The sequence below is a fragment of the Callorhinchus milii genome, unplaced genomic scaffold (assembly GCF_018977255.1).
Source record: "Callorhinchus milii isolate IMCB2004 unplaced genomic scaffold, IMCB_Cmil_1.0 Scaffold5, whole genome shotgun sequence".
NCBI classification, from domain to species: domain Eukaryota; kingdom Metazoa; phylum Chordata; class Chondrichthyes; order Chimaeriformes; family Callorhinchidae; genus Callorhinchus; species Callorhinchus milii.
In genome coordinates, this window is record NW_024704746.1 from 24,552,105 (window position 1) to 24,568,221 (window position 16,117).

At 40.9% G+C, this 16,117-nt stretch overlaps 1 protein-coding gene across 3 annotated transcripts in view; it reads right to left on the minus strand.

Annotated features, from left to right (window-relative positions):
* Positions 1–587: 587 nt before the first annotated feature.
* Positions 588–16,117, minus strand: part of LOC103182808 (zinc finger FYVE domain-containing protein 9) — a 40,048-nt gene continuing 24,518 nt past the window's right edge. For 2 of the 3 annotated variants that reach the window (XM_042334821.1, XM_042334820.1), the window contains 14 exons: positions 14,568–14,744; positions 11,677–11,846; positions 9,065–9,188; positions 8,679–8,822; positions 7,989–8,144; positions 7,494–7,718; positions 7,317–7,399; positions 6,072–6,176; positions 4,928–5,078; positions 4,590–4,670; positions 4,119–4,281; positions 3,777–3,882; positions 3,434–3,610; positions 588–1,971 (listed from right to left, as the gene is read on the minus strand). In XM_042334821.1, the coding sequence (XP_042190755.1) occupies positions 1,810–1,971; positions 3,434–3,610; positions 3,777–3,882; positions 4,119–4,281; positions 4,590–4,670; positions 4,928–5,078; positions 6,072–6,176; positions 7,317–7,399; positions 7,494–7,718; positions 7,989–8,144; positions 8,679–8,822; positions 9,065–9,188; positions 11,677–11,846; positions 14,568–14,744 (2,024 nt within the window). In that variant the 3' untranslated portion in view covers positions 588–1,809. The remainder of the gene's footprint in view (positions 1,972–3,433; positions 3,611–3,776; positions 3,883–4,118; positions 4,282–4,589; positions 4,671–4,927; positions 5,079–6,071; positions 6,177–7,316; positions 7,400–7,493; positions 7,719–7,988; positions 8,145–8,678; positions 8,823–9,064; positions 9,189–11,676; positions 11,847–14,567; positions 14,745–16,117) is intronic. The other variant, XM_007899951.2, reaches the window with a different exon arrangement.

Here is a 16,117-nt window from a genome sequence, read left to right on the forward strand (position 1 = left end):
TGGAAATTGCATTTCTCCCGTACACTCAGAACAAATAGCACCAACATGCCTGTGTACCAACAAAACCAAATACTCTTAGTCTTGCCCCAACTCAGCTCTTTGCACAAGGCATGGATAATGCACGGAGCCTGATCAGCAGCTGACTCAGCCCCAATGGAACCAACAAAAGCAGTTTCCTCCCTTGGAGACTTTAAACACTAAGCTTTCTATAAACAGTTACTACCTGAAGTGCATGTGCACCAGGAAGCACAATTAATACAGCTGATATGAAATGCAGTGTGGCTGAGCAAGTAATCATCAAAAAGTTTCACTTCAAGAATTTCCATTAAATCAGCATTCAATCATGCAGTGGTTTATAGACTACATGTATTGTCAGGTCACAATTTCATCTTGACGGTAAAAGATTTCCAGATTAGCTGCTCTTAAATATTGTAATTTGAGCCACAATTAGGAAACATTCTTGCACCGTTAGTAAGGTTAAAAAAAATTAACAAAACACCAATTGGAAAGTGTCCAGGTTAGAGTACCGTACATTTTGTAAAGTTGCTTCTTGAATTTTTTTTAAACATAAAACAGTCAGAGATTTATGCAAGAATAATTTTTATTGCTGTTGTGTATTTAAAGTGAAATACTTAATATGCTATTCAATGAGGTTTTATTAGGAAACCATTTATTTTAACCAGTTTTCTAAAGTGCACATTTGACTACTGCCAATAGAAAAACTAAAGGAAATGAAATAGCATTTCATCTAAATGTACAATGATTCTTATGCAAGTTAACTGTCTTGCAGTCTAGAAAGTAATATACAGTTGAAGGAAATAGGCCAAACAAGACATACCCACCTTCCTTCAAGTCAATGGTAATACTACAGCTTTTTAAATAAGATTCCTTTGAATTGTAGATGTTCCTAATGGATAAAGAAAACAAATATACAGAGTATTTGGCTTTTAAATAACCACTTTACATTTACTTACAGGAGTTCAATTTGTCCAGGATTCTGCTTCATTCCAGCACCAGGGTTACCTTTTCTAAAGCTCTTCCCTCAAACATAAACTGTCAACAAACATTCAGAAGCAGTTTCCTTTAACAGAGGCTTTAAACACTAATCTGTTGATATAAACAGTATTACCTGAGGTGCTGTGCACCAGTAAGTAGTTAATACAGCTGATAGGAAATGCAGTATGGCTGAGCAAGTAATCATTTAAAAAGTCCTTTACTTTTAGGTTAATGAGTTTATACACTATTATAACATGGCTAAAGATCACCACAATGTTCCCATTCTGTGGTTTACAAGGCATAGGTTAAGTGCTTGAAAAAACATCAGATACGTTATATACAAACTAAATAGATTAGCTGCTGATTCGGTCACGAAAGTAGTGATACTGAGGTCAGTGGGTGTCTGCGTCATCATATGCTTCTCTCTATACTGTCCTCAGGCTGTTGTGTGAACAGGACCCTGGAACCAGGGATGCATTCTCATTCTCCTCAACCTTGCAAAGTTTCCAAATCCTCAAGAATGATATGCTGTCAAAAATCCAGGCAATGTAAACTAGTAGAGGAAATTTCTTTGAAAATGCTTTCATGCTTCAGTAGTGTATCAGTCCATCAAGTCCACATTTAGTTTGTAATGGAAAGGCAGGCAGCCTGACCTGTATTACAATAACCACTGTTCCATGGTGCATAGTAGATCCAGCAATAATGAAACACCTGTTCCGGTTTTCTATCAACAGTTTAAAGTGCAAATGGTTTTTGTTTTAGCCACACTTAGCAATGCACACGATCAGCGATATGGAAAGGGTTTCTGCAGGTTTAGGAGAAGCTCTCCAAGATGTAAAAGTTGAGCTCCATCACCACTGGCCCTTCACTTAACTGACAAGCTCCACTGTGAATCACTGGGACCAAAGCAGTGTCCAGGTCATTCATGTATTGGGAAGGAAGGGGCTGTCCGTTGCTACCAGCTTGATATCCAACCTGAACAAAGACATGAGGAAAAACACTTTAGAACCACTAATTTTAAATAGCGGTTAATCCAAATCTCAAAAAGAAATGCACAGAAAATGTGCCACATACTCTGCATTTTCACCTCATAATAAACAGGTAAGAAAATGCTCAATACTTCAACAGCTTCAAGTCAATTTCACTTAGTTCAAGACCCAGTGCCTTTGTTCTATTGGCTCTTGATTGAACCTCATAGTTCACAGCATCTTTCTTGCCATTACTCTGAAAATGTCAGTGCTACGGAAATAGGCCAATCAGCCCATCAATGTGAACCATCTAATCTGATCACGGTTTTCAACTATCTCCACAATAAATCATTGCATCAACAATGATTTATGGCAGAACCCTTTATTCAAAGAAACAGAATGAGAGGCCAGGCAGTCTATTCATGATCTCACAGAGGTTTGTGTAATAAAGACTGCTTTCTTGGGACTTAAATCGTGAGTCAACCCTGACACTTTCCCTAGCATCGGGAAAAGTTATTTCGGATGATAACAACAACAACAAGATTCCATTTAGAGAGCGCCTTTCACGTCGGGAGGACGTCCCAAGGCGCTGTACAGTTGGGTCAGGACCCGAGCATTGGGGGGGAAATGGTGAGGGGAGGGAGCGAGGAGGGGGGAAATGGTCAGGGGGAGGGAAGGGAGGGAGCGAGGAGTGGGTAGAGAGTCGAGAGGGGAGCTGAAGGCACGGTCAAAGAGAAAGGTCTTGAGACCGGCCTTGAAAGAGGAAAGGGAGGAGGCACTGGGGGATAGAGTTCCATAGTCTCGGGGCTGAAGGCCCGGCCACCGATAGAAGCGCGGTTGGGGCGGGGGATGTGGAGCAGACCGGAGCCAGAGGAACGGAGGGTACGGGCAGGTAGGTAGGGGGATAGTAGGTCGGAGAGGTAGGAGGGAGCGAGGCCATGAATGAAGATCTTGAATTCGATCCTCTGGGGGATGGGGAGCAGTGGAGGCGAGCGAGGGTGAGGGTGAGGGCGAGGGTGGGAGTGATGTGGTCCCGAAGCCTGGTGCGGGACAGTACACGAGCTGCAGAGTTCTGGATGACCTGCAGTGTGGAGGGAGGTGGCGGGAAGGCCGGCGAGGAGAGAGTTCCCATAGTCCAGCCTTGAGGTGATAAAGGCGTGAACCAGAGTTTCAGCCGCGTGAGGGGTGAGGTAGTGCCGTAGTCTGGCGATATTCCGGAGGTGATGGAAGGCGGTGCCAGTTGTGGCGCTGATATGAGGGAGAAAGGACAGCTCAGGGTCGAAGAGAACACCGAGGTTCCTGACTGCTTTGAGAGGTGGAGAGTGCAGCCTTGGATGCTGATGCTGTCAGCGCCTGAGGTGCGGAGGCGCTGACGTGAGCCAATCAGGAGATAACATTCCCTGCGCCTTATTTGATGACCCACCTTTAAAAATAAGTTTAGAATGTTTAGTGCAATAAAGTGTTGGTACCTGGTCTGAATCCAGGGTGACACGCAGACCCAGCTTTGCCTTCCCATCTTCTTTCAGCAGTTTAAGATGGGGACAGAGTGCCATGCAGAATGCCTTGGCCACATTCTCAGTCAGTTTGCTGTGATCAGCTGGGTCACTCAGACTATTCGGCTGATCCTCGCTCTGAAGGAAGAACACCTATAAAATACAAAAGTAGTTCCTTCTGAGTCCAACTGCACTATATACACCCACCCCCACACACTAATCATAATCCTTGCATTTAGTACAGCACCTTTCATGTCAGAAATACAACCTCAACATTCAATTCAGTGACCAGATACACACAGAAATATAGTACATTTACCTCTGTCCATCTGATGACCTTGCCGTTAGATTTAAATTCTGATCCATGAAATATCTTCACACTTGCAATTTCATCCATGGATTTTCCATCAATTGGACTGACAACACTACAATTTTAAATGAAAAAGTTGAATGCAGTTTAGTGAATCTGAATTTCTTTAACTGAAGGGAACGGTTTATTCATTTTATGTAAAAATACAATTTACATTCATATTGCTGTTTCACGTCAGGGGGTTGTGTTACAGTGAAGCTTGTTTTGCTGAAGATACTTTTTACAGTTATATTCAAATATGTGAATGCTTTAAATAAGGCACACATGGCAAACTTCATAGAGATAATGCACCCTTTGTTAATATTTTTGTCGTCTTCTGTCCACTGGATGTGAACATGTTCCTGTGGTTCTTCTGCATCAATTTTACCGCAGGTTATAGTAAAATCCTTCATCTCCCGTAGCGCCTGTCGCAAAGAGTCCATCGTTTCAGCTGAGATTTGCACCATCACACCATCTGAAAGCAGACCATACACATCATAACATGGTCAAATTTGATAAGCAAATGCAGTGAATTTTACCACAGTATATCGAACAGGCTGCAAACAATGCAAAACAGCATCCAGAAGGAAATGTGTCATGAGAATCAATCTGCATTGAGAATTAATTTTGTTCATGAACAGCACAGCTGCATTTTAACAGGGACAGAATGCATGGAAAAATCAGTTTTTGAGTTATTCTCACAATTGAATGTGTGTAACAATAGGCGATAGGAATGAAATGACCATAATACAAGCCATGTAGAATTTAGTTGTTCAGGATTACCTTCTACAATGCTGGACTTGGCCAGGTAACCAGAAGACGACTTCAGAGCTCCACTGAACACAAAAAAATTGGCTCCCGTTACTAGAAACAACAACAACAAGATTACATTTGTATAGCGCCTTTCATGTCGGGAGGAAACAGAACCATTAGGGAAAATATCACTTACACTGAATTCCATGTTTATTCACGTGTCACATTTTCAAAAGATCAAACCCAACTATAAACATTCTCGAAACATATAAAACTTCCAAACTAAATACAAAATATACTTTGATGTAAAACATTCTGAATTCAAATGTTTCCCCTCGAGTAGAAATAAGAACCTGGTAAAGCCTCACCCTTTCTGGGCTGGTTGTGGATACTGATGGCTTGTGTCTGGTAGTTCCCATCATCATTTTGGACACACACCAAGTGGGAATCAGCCTTCTCATTGAAGCATGCTCCAAACGCCAGCACATGTTCATTGGATTTGTTCATTGCTTTCATCATCTTCAGTTTGTCCCCAGAGCAGAGAGAGAGGGAACCCCAAAAACAGGCTTTAACATGGAGAATTGAGATGCTACATCTAGAGATTTGATTTTTAGTGATCTGGATATCCAAAAATAGCCAACCAATAATGGATGTCACTCCCTGTGGAGTGGCCATGGGCAGCACACAGGAAGTGATATCCGTGGAAACATTTTTAAAATTCAAAACCTGCTTTAAAAAAAGTTTAAAATACTAATGATGTGAAAATAACTTTCCTTGATTTTACAGATTTGAAATGATTAAAACACTAAAACAGCAGAGCCCCGCTCGCTAGAAACATACATTATGTTAAATGTTCAAAATTTTTCAACTGACATGAGACCAGCAGTGGGGTGAGTTGCAGAAAGGTGGCAGCAGCTACAAGCTGTGCTGGATCCTGTATTGTGTATATTTACACCCTTCAAAACAAATGCTACTGTAACCAGCTCCATTCCCCTGCGACTATAAACCAAGTAGCTGCAGGAACACATGGTAGCGACACCAAAATCAACCAAGATCCTTAATTGTGACATTATATTTCTGCTCAAAAAATCACCTTTCTCCCTTCATTATTCGAAGAGGCCATTATTAAAGTTTAGAAATTATTTTCCAATTAGTATTGTTTTGGTAAATAAGCACAGGACTGACAATTGTTAAGGGGAGCGAGGCGGGTGAGTGGGGGGGAGAGAAAGGAGGTCTAAATGGAAAGGATAATTTCAGAAAAAGAGGATCTTTTAAAAATATTTTTTAAATTATATTTTTTTAAGGGGGGGCGGGGGAGTAGAAAAAAAAGAGCACAAATGATTTCCAGTTAGTTCGTCAGTTAACCAATATAAATTCTAAAAGCTACTTATATCTTTATCGAGAAACCTCATTCTGATGGTCGTTTCCCCTCACTTCAATGAATCTCCAGCAGCCTGATAGAAAGAATCCTCGAAACATCTAGTTAAGACGTCACAAACACTGGGGCAGTACCTGATTGTATCGGTTACTGGGAACCTTGATGCAGGTTTTCCTGACTTCCATGTCCACCACAAGGCCTTGGACCACCGGCAGTTTGTACTGATAATTCCTGAAATCCTGACAAGTGCATTTCACAACAACATGGTTTAGATTCGCATTTTCATTCAAGATTTGAAGCTTTTTAACACAACAAAATCCATGAAGTACTTTGGAGAATAGGAATCAATACTATAATATTTAATAAAACACAATGATGCACAAAATCATCTCCAATATCAGTTATAATTATTAATGAACTGTCGGCATAAACACCAGTCACAACACAATCTACAGATGCCAGCAACTAAGAGAATGTGGGATCCCACCTATACAAACTGTTCGAGACTAAAAATCATAAAATTACCAAAATAAAATGTGTTTATAGCACTAGAACTGTTAACCAAAAAAAAACTAAATAGGCAATGGTTTCTGCAGAACAGATGCAAGTGTATAACCCATTTAACCTTCAAGGACTATAGGTGATATTCAGGAGTGCTGATATTTTCTATTAGGCCTCCACTGATCATTATTCATACCATTTAGTTTATTACCTGAAAGGTTTCCTTCTGCAAGTCCTGACAATGGCCACACAAGCCTTCTGAAAATACTGCACATATCTAACCAAAGGTCACCATCTGATTCCTATTGTTTATTACTGTTCTGCCCTTCAACAGAATTAATCACCACCATGTTTTTAAAAAAAAACTATCTGAAGGATATCTCATTCACTCTGCTCATTGAAGTTTAAAGTCATTGCTTTTACCTCTGCAGTCTGTGAGGGGAATTCTGGTTTGCAATTTTAGACACAAAGTACAGTGAATCTCCTCAGGATAATCTTCGACTAAACATTTTTTAAAAATTCTTTTTTTGTTAATTGATCAGGATGATTTTTTGGGGGAGCACACGCAGATACCATGACCACTGCCTGGCTCAGAAATCACACTGCTGAGATAGCCACAAGGGGTTGACTGGATTCTGGCATTCTGTTGTCAAGTAAGTCTTTTTGGAGCCAGTCTCCAAGGAGACCTCACTTTCTCTTTTCTCTCCCTTTCCCGCAAGAGGATACTTTATGAACATATGGTTTAACACGGGGAATAAAGGCCGTATAACTCAGTACAACACTGAAAAGGTATTGGATAATATTTTAGCAATGATAACCAGCAAGGCAGTTCCTTTTGCAAAGGAGGGAGGCTCCTCCTACTACAGTTAATGACTTACCGCAAGCAGGTTCATGATGGTGTGGCCGGTCTCCCCAAACAGAGGCTTGCGGAATCGCACACTAAACAACGGACACGGATAAACTGAAAGATGCAGAAGAAAATGTACCTTCAGAAAATACCATTTAATTGTTGCTTGTATTAACTGCTAGGAGTTTGCACAAACGCAGTTACTCACATCTGTATTCTGCTCCAAGGCGAAGCATAAGCCGGATGGGGAAAACCTTAGCCCAAGGAGTCTCCCATTTCTGAATGAGAATGCCAAACACGTAGGGGGGGCTGGGGAGGACCAGGTCCTGCAACGACTGGAACGTTGGAGTAACATACAGGAAGCCACCATGTTCTCTGCTGCCAAGAAAACTCTGGGTAAAGAAGGAATGACCCAAGTCTCCCACCACATTACCTAGTAACATAAAGCAAAGCAATTACACAAAGTTTTGTAAACGCAAAACGGTAACTTGAAACTGCAGAGCATTAAACCTAGGCTAGTATTTACTCAGAATAATGCAACAGTGACTGGTATTTTAAAAGATACTGAACCCAATTGTGACAGATAGATATATACCTGTACAATTAACGCTGACAATTTAAGATCAATATGGCAGCACATATGTGGGGGGGGGGTATATGTTTTGAAACAATATTTGGTCAATTAAACTACATTTGATCGTACCTGCCAGTGCTTCCTGGTAAAGCTGTATGAAGTGACTGAAGACGTCTTTGGGGATGCATTTCTCATCAGGTAAACACTGCAAGAGGATGACAATCTCTGCCTGGCCCACAGCGTGCATTCCCTTTGTGGTGAAGGACCAACACTTCCTGTTGACATCTATAAGCACATGTTCAGCATTCATTACAGATTTCACAGTCATAACTAAATATAATGGGGCACTTTCGTATAATGTGGACTTTTGAAGAGCTTGAAATATTTGCCATTAAAATGTACAGATTTATAATTAGAGCGTAGTTGTGTACGGTGCTAGTCAAACAAAGTTCTTTGCAGTTTAATTAATAGGAATAAGCTGTGACTTATGCAATGTTATCTCTCCTCCTGCAAACATAAATTGCTAAACCAGCTGCTGTTGTGTTTACTGTGACATATTCAAAGGCAGTAATGTATATTTATATTCCTTTATGGCTTTACCATTATAAAATCCAAGTACAACATAGCTTGGTTTAATGAACACAATGTCAAATCCAAATCAAGTCTAGTGCCTTGCAATTTAAATGGACCGTTAGTCTGGTTTTAAGGATTTGCTTTCACACTAACATTTAAAAATTGAATTGAAAGGTTAATGATGCTGTTACATTTGGCAAGATGTTCATTGTGAAGCAGTTTGAAAAATGACCACATTTGACTTACAGTTGACTAGTTTGACCATGACAAGCAAGTTGGCGTTTAACACGAAAACCAGAGGATCTGGGCCCCCTTCCTCCAGCTGCTGCATCATTGAGATCTGTGAGGGCTGCTCCTCCACTGCGTAATCTGGTACCAGAGTAAATAATCCTAATTTTAGTGTTAGTAAATGTGCAAACACGGTATTTGTAACCCTTTCACCAAAGGTATAGTTCAGTTTTACAAAAATGGATTTAGTATAAGGTTTCAAAGTATATTTACTGGGACTAATGTGGCTCTGAGGAAACATACATGCCCAGCAAAGCCATTCAGGCCCACAGTAATCAAGGACAGTTGACAGGTGGTATTTCAGCCACCCTCCCTAGGACAGGCGAGTCAAGTTTACTACTTACCTCCTTTCACACCTGTAGAGATCAGAATAGGTGGGAGTCCATCTTCAGGGACTAAATTAATTGCACTTCCAACAGGACTACCAATCTGAGTCGTGCTCCCAGCAGAAGATGAAGTACTCAAAGTCTAAAATAGAACAAACATTTCAGCTATTTAGATACACAGTTCACTTAAGAGCATGTTTTCCTTTTTATTTTGAAGTAGTTTGGAGTAATACTTGCCATTAAATAAGGTCTATTCCATGTTAATAAGGTCTACAAGTCTGCATTTCACACAATAACCCAGCACTAGAAGTGGAAAAAATTAGTCCATCTCCAACCACTATTTATTTTGCTTTGAAAATATTAATAGGATTGGAAACAAAGGAAAATGTTGCATTGGTCAGATTCAGAGCAAAGTCTTAAATAAAAAGACTTTGTTCAATAAAATGTATTTAATACAAGATGTAATACTTCAACAACAACAAAATGACATTTATAAAGCGCCTTTCACGTCGGATGTCCCAAAGCGCTGAACAGTTAGGTGTCGGGACCCGAGCATGGGGGATGGGTGGATAGGGGGTGAGGGAAGGCAGAGAGGTGGGAGGGAGACCAAAGGCACGATCAAAGAGGAGGGTCTTGAGACCGGCCTTGAAGGAGCCTAGGGAGGAAGCGAGGCGAAGGGACCGTGGGATGGAGTTCCAGAGTGTGGGGGCAGAGAGGCTGAAAGGGCGGGTCGGGCGGGAAACATGGAGCAGACCAGAGCCTGATGAACGGAGGGAGTGGGCAGGTTGGTAGGGGGTCAGCAGGTCAGAGAGGTAGGAGGGGGCAAGGCCATGGATTCACTTCCCTCATCTCCATATGACTGCAATTACTGATACAAGATCGAGTTTAGAATCCTATTTCTCAGTCACTCTGCTAAAGCAGGGAGGGTACCCAGCAATAATACCTCAAAGGTTCTTCCTAATGATATGGAATGTAAGTATCCCCCAGAAAGAAGAAGTAAGCCTAGATTGCTAGCAAAAGTATCAACATGGACCAAGCAATTTAAAGCTTTTATGATTTATGGAAAGCCACTGCAAAATAACAAGGAAAACATTTTAATGGCAAGTATTACTCCAAATTCCTCAGATATGCTTGAAGGGAAGTGGATATTGGAAGTTCACTTGAGAGAAAGAGAGAGAGAGAGAGAGAGAGAGTGCGCCCGCGTGTGTGTGTGCGCGCGCAACAAGAGGCAGATATAAATTCAACTATTCTTTGATGCAGGACTAGTGAATTTCAACATGATGCCCAAGCTGCCCAAAACTGACTGCCCTTGCACAACGGCTCGTTATGCCAAGAATTCATTCTCCAAAAAGGTACAGCATGGGATGTTACACGTTTAACACAACAATGACTGCCAATAGAGGGAAAGTACACAGAATACCTTCAGTGAGGCCATTGGAAATCCAACAAAGAGGTCTATGAAAAAGGGGCAAGTTAGTGCTTATGACTCTCGTCTTGTGACTGCCCAAGAATGAACAGCAATGCAACTTTTGGAAAATCTGTGAGCAAAGCGAATTCCACTGCCAAGTGCTCCATATGGATGGACGTTGGTAAAATTCAGCAACTGAATGCTGAAATGGAAATCTAAAAAATACCCGGTTTGGTTGTGGAAGGTTCTGCAAGTCAGACCCATGACATTTTTAAGCACACATTTATTTTGCCAAATGGGCTTCCAAAATGCCAAGTAGCGAGAGTCATCAGCTATATATCCATTAGTGATGATCTTTTTTCTCTTGGTGACATTCCTCACATACCATCAGAGTTGAAAATAACCAAAGTCCACGTGGGAATGTTTGGGCTGCCTGCCCCTTTGAAGAGCATTATCTCATTCAATCATGTGAGTTCTCCTTCCTATATACATGTGATTTCTCCAGTTTTGACGACCAGCTTAGCAATACTTGGACAAGATTTGTATTGCTGAAGGATCTCCAGTCCAAAACCAAGGGGGGAGGGTGACAATGCCCAGGTAAAGGATTATAGCGCTCTGGGATGCTACCCTGTGTGAGGGGCACTATATAAATGCAAATTGTTGTTGTTATGGTTCAAATAATTATTTGATAGAAACAATCACTGCATTACACATTCTATGAAAAACCATTCAGTGGTTAATGAATAGGACCAATCCGACCAGACAACAGTGTCAAAGTAAGATGTCAAACCCACGACATTCTGACATAGAAGCGTGGCCAACACCTAGCTGGTTTAAGAGTTTGCAACCTCAGAGTAGGTGGAGCAGTATTTTGTTAAATGCAAAGGCGTCAAGGATGAGCCCTGACTGATATCCTGCTGCATTTGCCAATGTATAAACGTGGATTGCTTACTTTCTTTCTCTTGCTGCAATTACCACGAAAAGATAAAGCCACCAGAGCCCATTGTTCCCATTCTGGTTATCAATTGACTACTTTAATGATGGCACATCAATGGCAGCCCTATACACAATAAACTCCTCTTGTCATCTCTAATCAGTTGTTGTTGCAAATGGATGATACAATATTGCACAGAGAGCCAGATATGCATAACGTGAGTTTAACAAGAACAATAAGACTAAAACAAGTTGCACACAGACACCTGGTATATTATTGGGACCTTACCTCGGAAGCTGCAGCCTTGGCCGTGACTGACTTGCCAGGTTCATGTGACACAGCCAGAGGCCCAGGGGGGGAAGGGCCACTTCCTGATAGTTTTGCTGCATCTGCAACTTCTCCATTAGGTAAGATTCCATCAGCAAACCAGACTCGTCGCTGCTCCCTGGGCTGGGTCACTAGATAAACAGATAAAATCACACACAGCAGCTGAAATAATGGCTAATACAGCAAAATACAAAATTACATTTATATAGCATCTTACACATTGGGAGGACATCCCAAGGCGCTGGTTAGTCAGGGTTTTGGACCTGGAGAATAATATATTCTAGTCAGGAGGATAAGGCAACACACAAAAAATACACAAGGCAGTGATACGTTGACATTGTATACAAATGCGTTACATATATATATTATATATACCTCAAGCTTTTATCCTTGTTCATCTTTTCTACCCTGTATTTAAATTAATGTGTGTTTAAATCAAGAGCTAGCTAGGAAGGTTGAAATGCAAAGATTTAACTGAATGACTGAAAAGCTGTCTGAAATGTACTCAAAAATATGCAAAACTTCAACTTCATATAACTATTTTTATGCCTTAGTTAAATCTCTAGCACCAGCACTGCAGCAATTTCTAATGAAGATGGATTGATGTAACAGTAACCATACTATTAAACAAGTACCTAAATCAGGTTTATCTGGCAATCTTCACTGTCTTTCTACCATACTTCTACTCAACAAGTTATTGTATCTCTTAGTACATATTTTACCATTCCCCAGATAAAATTGGTCATTTACTTCATGGCTTTTTGTGGGACATTACAGTGCTTAAATTGGAAGCCACATTCATTTACAAGCAAGAGAGCCCGTTCCATTACAATACACTGGAATTTCCGCTTTTAGGTGGGATGATGAAATGTTTGGCTTTTATGTTTTTAAGCGTGGTGATAATTTTCTATATTTGTTCTGTCAGATACCAGTAGTAAATTCTGTGAAGCGCTTTGCAACATTCTCCTAATGCAAAAGGCGCTATATTAAGTGCAAGGAATAGTATTATTACAAATAATTTGGGTGCTGAAGTCAAAGACAAAAAAAGTTAGACTGAGTGTTGAAATTGGACACTGATTGACATCTGGATTAAAACTATCGATTTACCCCGAGGACATCAACACATTTGATGACTGAAATTAATTTCAGACTGTACATCCAATAATTTATAACCGCGGAGAGGATTTAGGGCATTTGAACAGTCGATGACAACAATAAGATTCCATTTATAGAGTGTCTTTCATGTTGGGAGGACGTCCCAAGGCGCTGTACAGTTGGGTCAGGGCCCGAGCATTGGGGGGAAATGGTCAGGGTGAGGGAAGGGAGGGAGCGAGGAGGGGGGAAATGGTCAGGGTGAGGGGAGGGAAGGGAGGGAGCGAGGAGGGGGTAGAGAGTCGAGAGGGGAGCTGAAGACTGAAGGTCAAAGAGAAAGGTCTTGAGACCGGCTCTGAAGGAGGAAAGGGAGGAAGCGGCGAAGGCACTGGGGATGGAGTTCCAGAGCCTCGGGGCTGAGAGGCTGAAGGCCCGGCCACCGATGGTAGGGCGGTTGGGGCGGGGGATGTGGAGCAGACCGGAGCCAGAGGAACGGAGGGTACGGGCAGGTAGGTAGGGGGATAGTAGGTCAGAGAGGTAGGAGGGAGCGAGGCCGTGAATGGCCTTGTAGATGAGGATGAGGATCAAACACATGGACGAGTGTTTCGACTGCATCTGGAGTAAGGTACGGTCGGAGGTAGGCAATGTGGCGAAGGTGGAGGAAGGCGGTCCTGGTCGGGGACCAGATGTGGGCAAGAAAGGACAGCTATGGGTCAAACCTGACGCTTAGGTTTTGCAACAGTTCAATGAATCTGAGGGTTAAGCCGGGGAGGTCAGACCAATCGTGCCACCCTCAGAGAATAAGCATTATTCACAAATTATCTCAGCTCAAATACAATTGCTGAAGTAGTGAGTTAGAAATCTGATGAGGATTTTAGTTCTGCCCGCTTTGGAAGGAAAAGTTTAATTTGAAAAAAATCCTTTATTTCCTTCCCTTTGAAACTGAATCATAATGCTAAAGTTTATCCTGCCTCCAAAACTCAATATACATTATATATATTATAAAAATAGATTTGGGGGCTACAGATCAGTAAGTCCAATCTTCATGATTCACTGAAAAAGGTGCAAAATGTATGAGCCACAGAAAGATTACTTTAATGTTGAATGAGAACTCAAATTCAATAATGCAGGAAAGTGAGATCAATCTGCAGGAATGGAAAAAAAACAATCTGCAATAGGCGTCGGTAAAAAGGGGACCGACTATATTCCAATTATTTTTTTTAAATGTAATGGGTGCCTGGGCGCTCAATAGGTCAGTGCAATAGTCTTTCACACTCTGGATCCCAGTCGAATGTAGTCAAGTAAAATGGGCTGAAAGAATTCTCTCTTCACTGGTAAGGGTGGCACATGAAATACATTTGCACATCAACCCATTTTGTAAGTCACAGGATCACCGTACAGAATGACAATAATTCAGTATGACGATCTTAATAAGAAGCATCACAAGGATGGCAGTGTAAACAAATTGCAAATATGCGCTTAATGGTTAGTGCGCAATTGAATTTGGAATTAAGCCACACTGTCATTTTATTTTAGGGTAGACAGCTTTATTTTGTAACATACACAAACTAACACTGGATTCTAAGATACTCAAATGGGGTGGGGTGGTGGGGGGGAAGAGAGACACTCGGTATGCAGGATTTACATTTTGAATGATAATTTTTTATCCAACAAAGAGATGCCAAATAAATCAAGACAAAGTGTTGAAAGCAACAATCATAAACACAAGGTGGAGATGCATTAAACAATAAAGTGAGTACCTTCTGTGCCTGGGTGTTTGAGAACTCCCACCGGTACCATGACTGTGGGTGGTGGAGAGCTCAGGGCCCCGGACGCCTGAGCTTGTTGCAGTGGTGGGATAGTAGAGCAATACTCAGCTGGATTGTTGGGGTTTGGGTTGGAAGCTGAGGCACTAAACATATTCTCCCAGGCTTGAGCTGTGGTAAGCAAATCATGACAAAAATCATAGGTGCAGAATCCAAGAAGGATGGAGTAAGAAAGCTCAACAACTTTAACAAATAATTTCTTTTATGCTCATCACAAAATAAAATTGTGTGCAGGTTAGGCTTTATTTAACTATATACTGTAAACTCAAATGGAAACTAACAGCTTAGTTCAGTTGGTAGCTTTCTTGCCCCTGGATCAGAAGTGACAGGTTCAAGTCCTACATTGGGGACAGTTCATGGACGAGTCTGACATGACAACTGCATTGGCATTTCTCCCTGTGTCCTAAGCAACAATCCTTCAGTTACATTTTTCATTTACCTCCTGGTTGTGTATGGGATATCGCTGGGCTATGCACAAATCCATGGTCACTACACTGAACAGTAAATCCCGTGGAGCCGTCAGACATTGACCCAATAAAGCAATTAAATCAATTGCAAGGATTATTGTAACAAGTTTACAATCTTCAGTTTGCAATCAATTTTGTTTCTAATTCTAACTATTCTAACACATTTGTTTCTACATTATTGGTAACAATGGTTGTTCTAACGCTTAAGAGGTTGAATTCTTGAAATCTACTCAAGATTCAAGTTTCAAACACTAGACCTGTTATTTTGTCATTGACAGTTAAATCTTGTGTCCAAATGTCAACTACATTGAGCTTCCCAGTAAATGAACTTACTAACAGCAGCAATGACATTTTCACTATCCCAGGGATATGGATTTTGCCATCTTAATACGCATCACATCACATCTATCAGAACTGTCACATTTGATAAATGACTGATGTTGCTCGAAGGTAACATTTTTAAATATTTTAGATAAAACCACTTCTCACATCTAACTGTTCATTCTTAAATGATTAGAAGTTTGTTCACCAGAAGATACTCAATCACAACACTTGTCTCACCACACATTTACCAACTATGTTGAGTGGCAGATTACGTAAGGTTGTAATAACGCAACTCATCTTCATTGAATGAAAAGGCCTTCTTCTGACAGAGACATTCAGTGCGGGTAAATCTACTCCATGCTGACTCAACAGCTAATCATAACATGATTATGAATCTTAATCCGCACATTAAACTGCAGAAAATCTGAAGTAAATGGTATTTCAAGATGAAAATTCTGTATTTCATTAATCATCCAGGCATTTCCTCTTCAAAATACAGATTCCATCAAAATTTAATTCTGTTGGATTATCTCAGTTAAAAAAAACATTGGAAGCTAAAGCCTATATAGTCTAAATTTGCCTTCAGTTTTACTTATACAATTACAGTATAATCATTTGCAATTGATCAAACCACTTGCACTCCTATTCCATTACACTTCATCTTGTATCCATCTGTGAACATCTTCATTCATT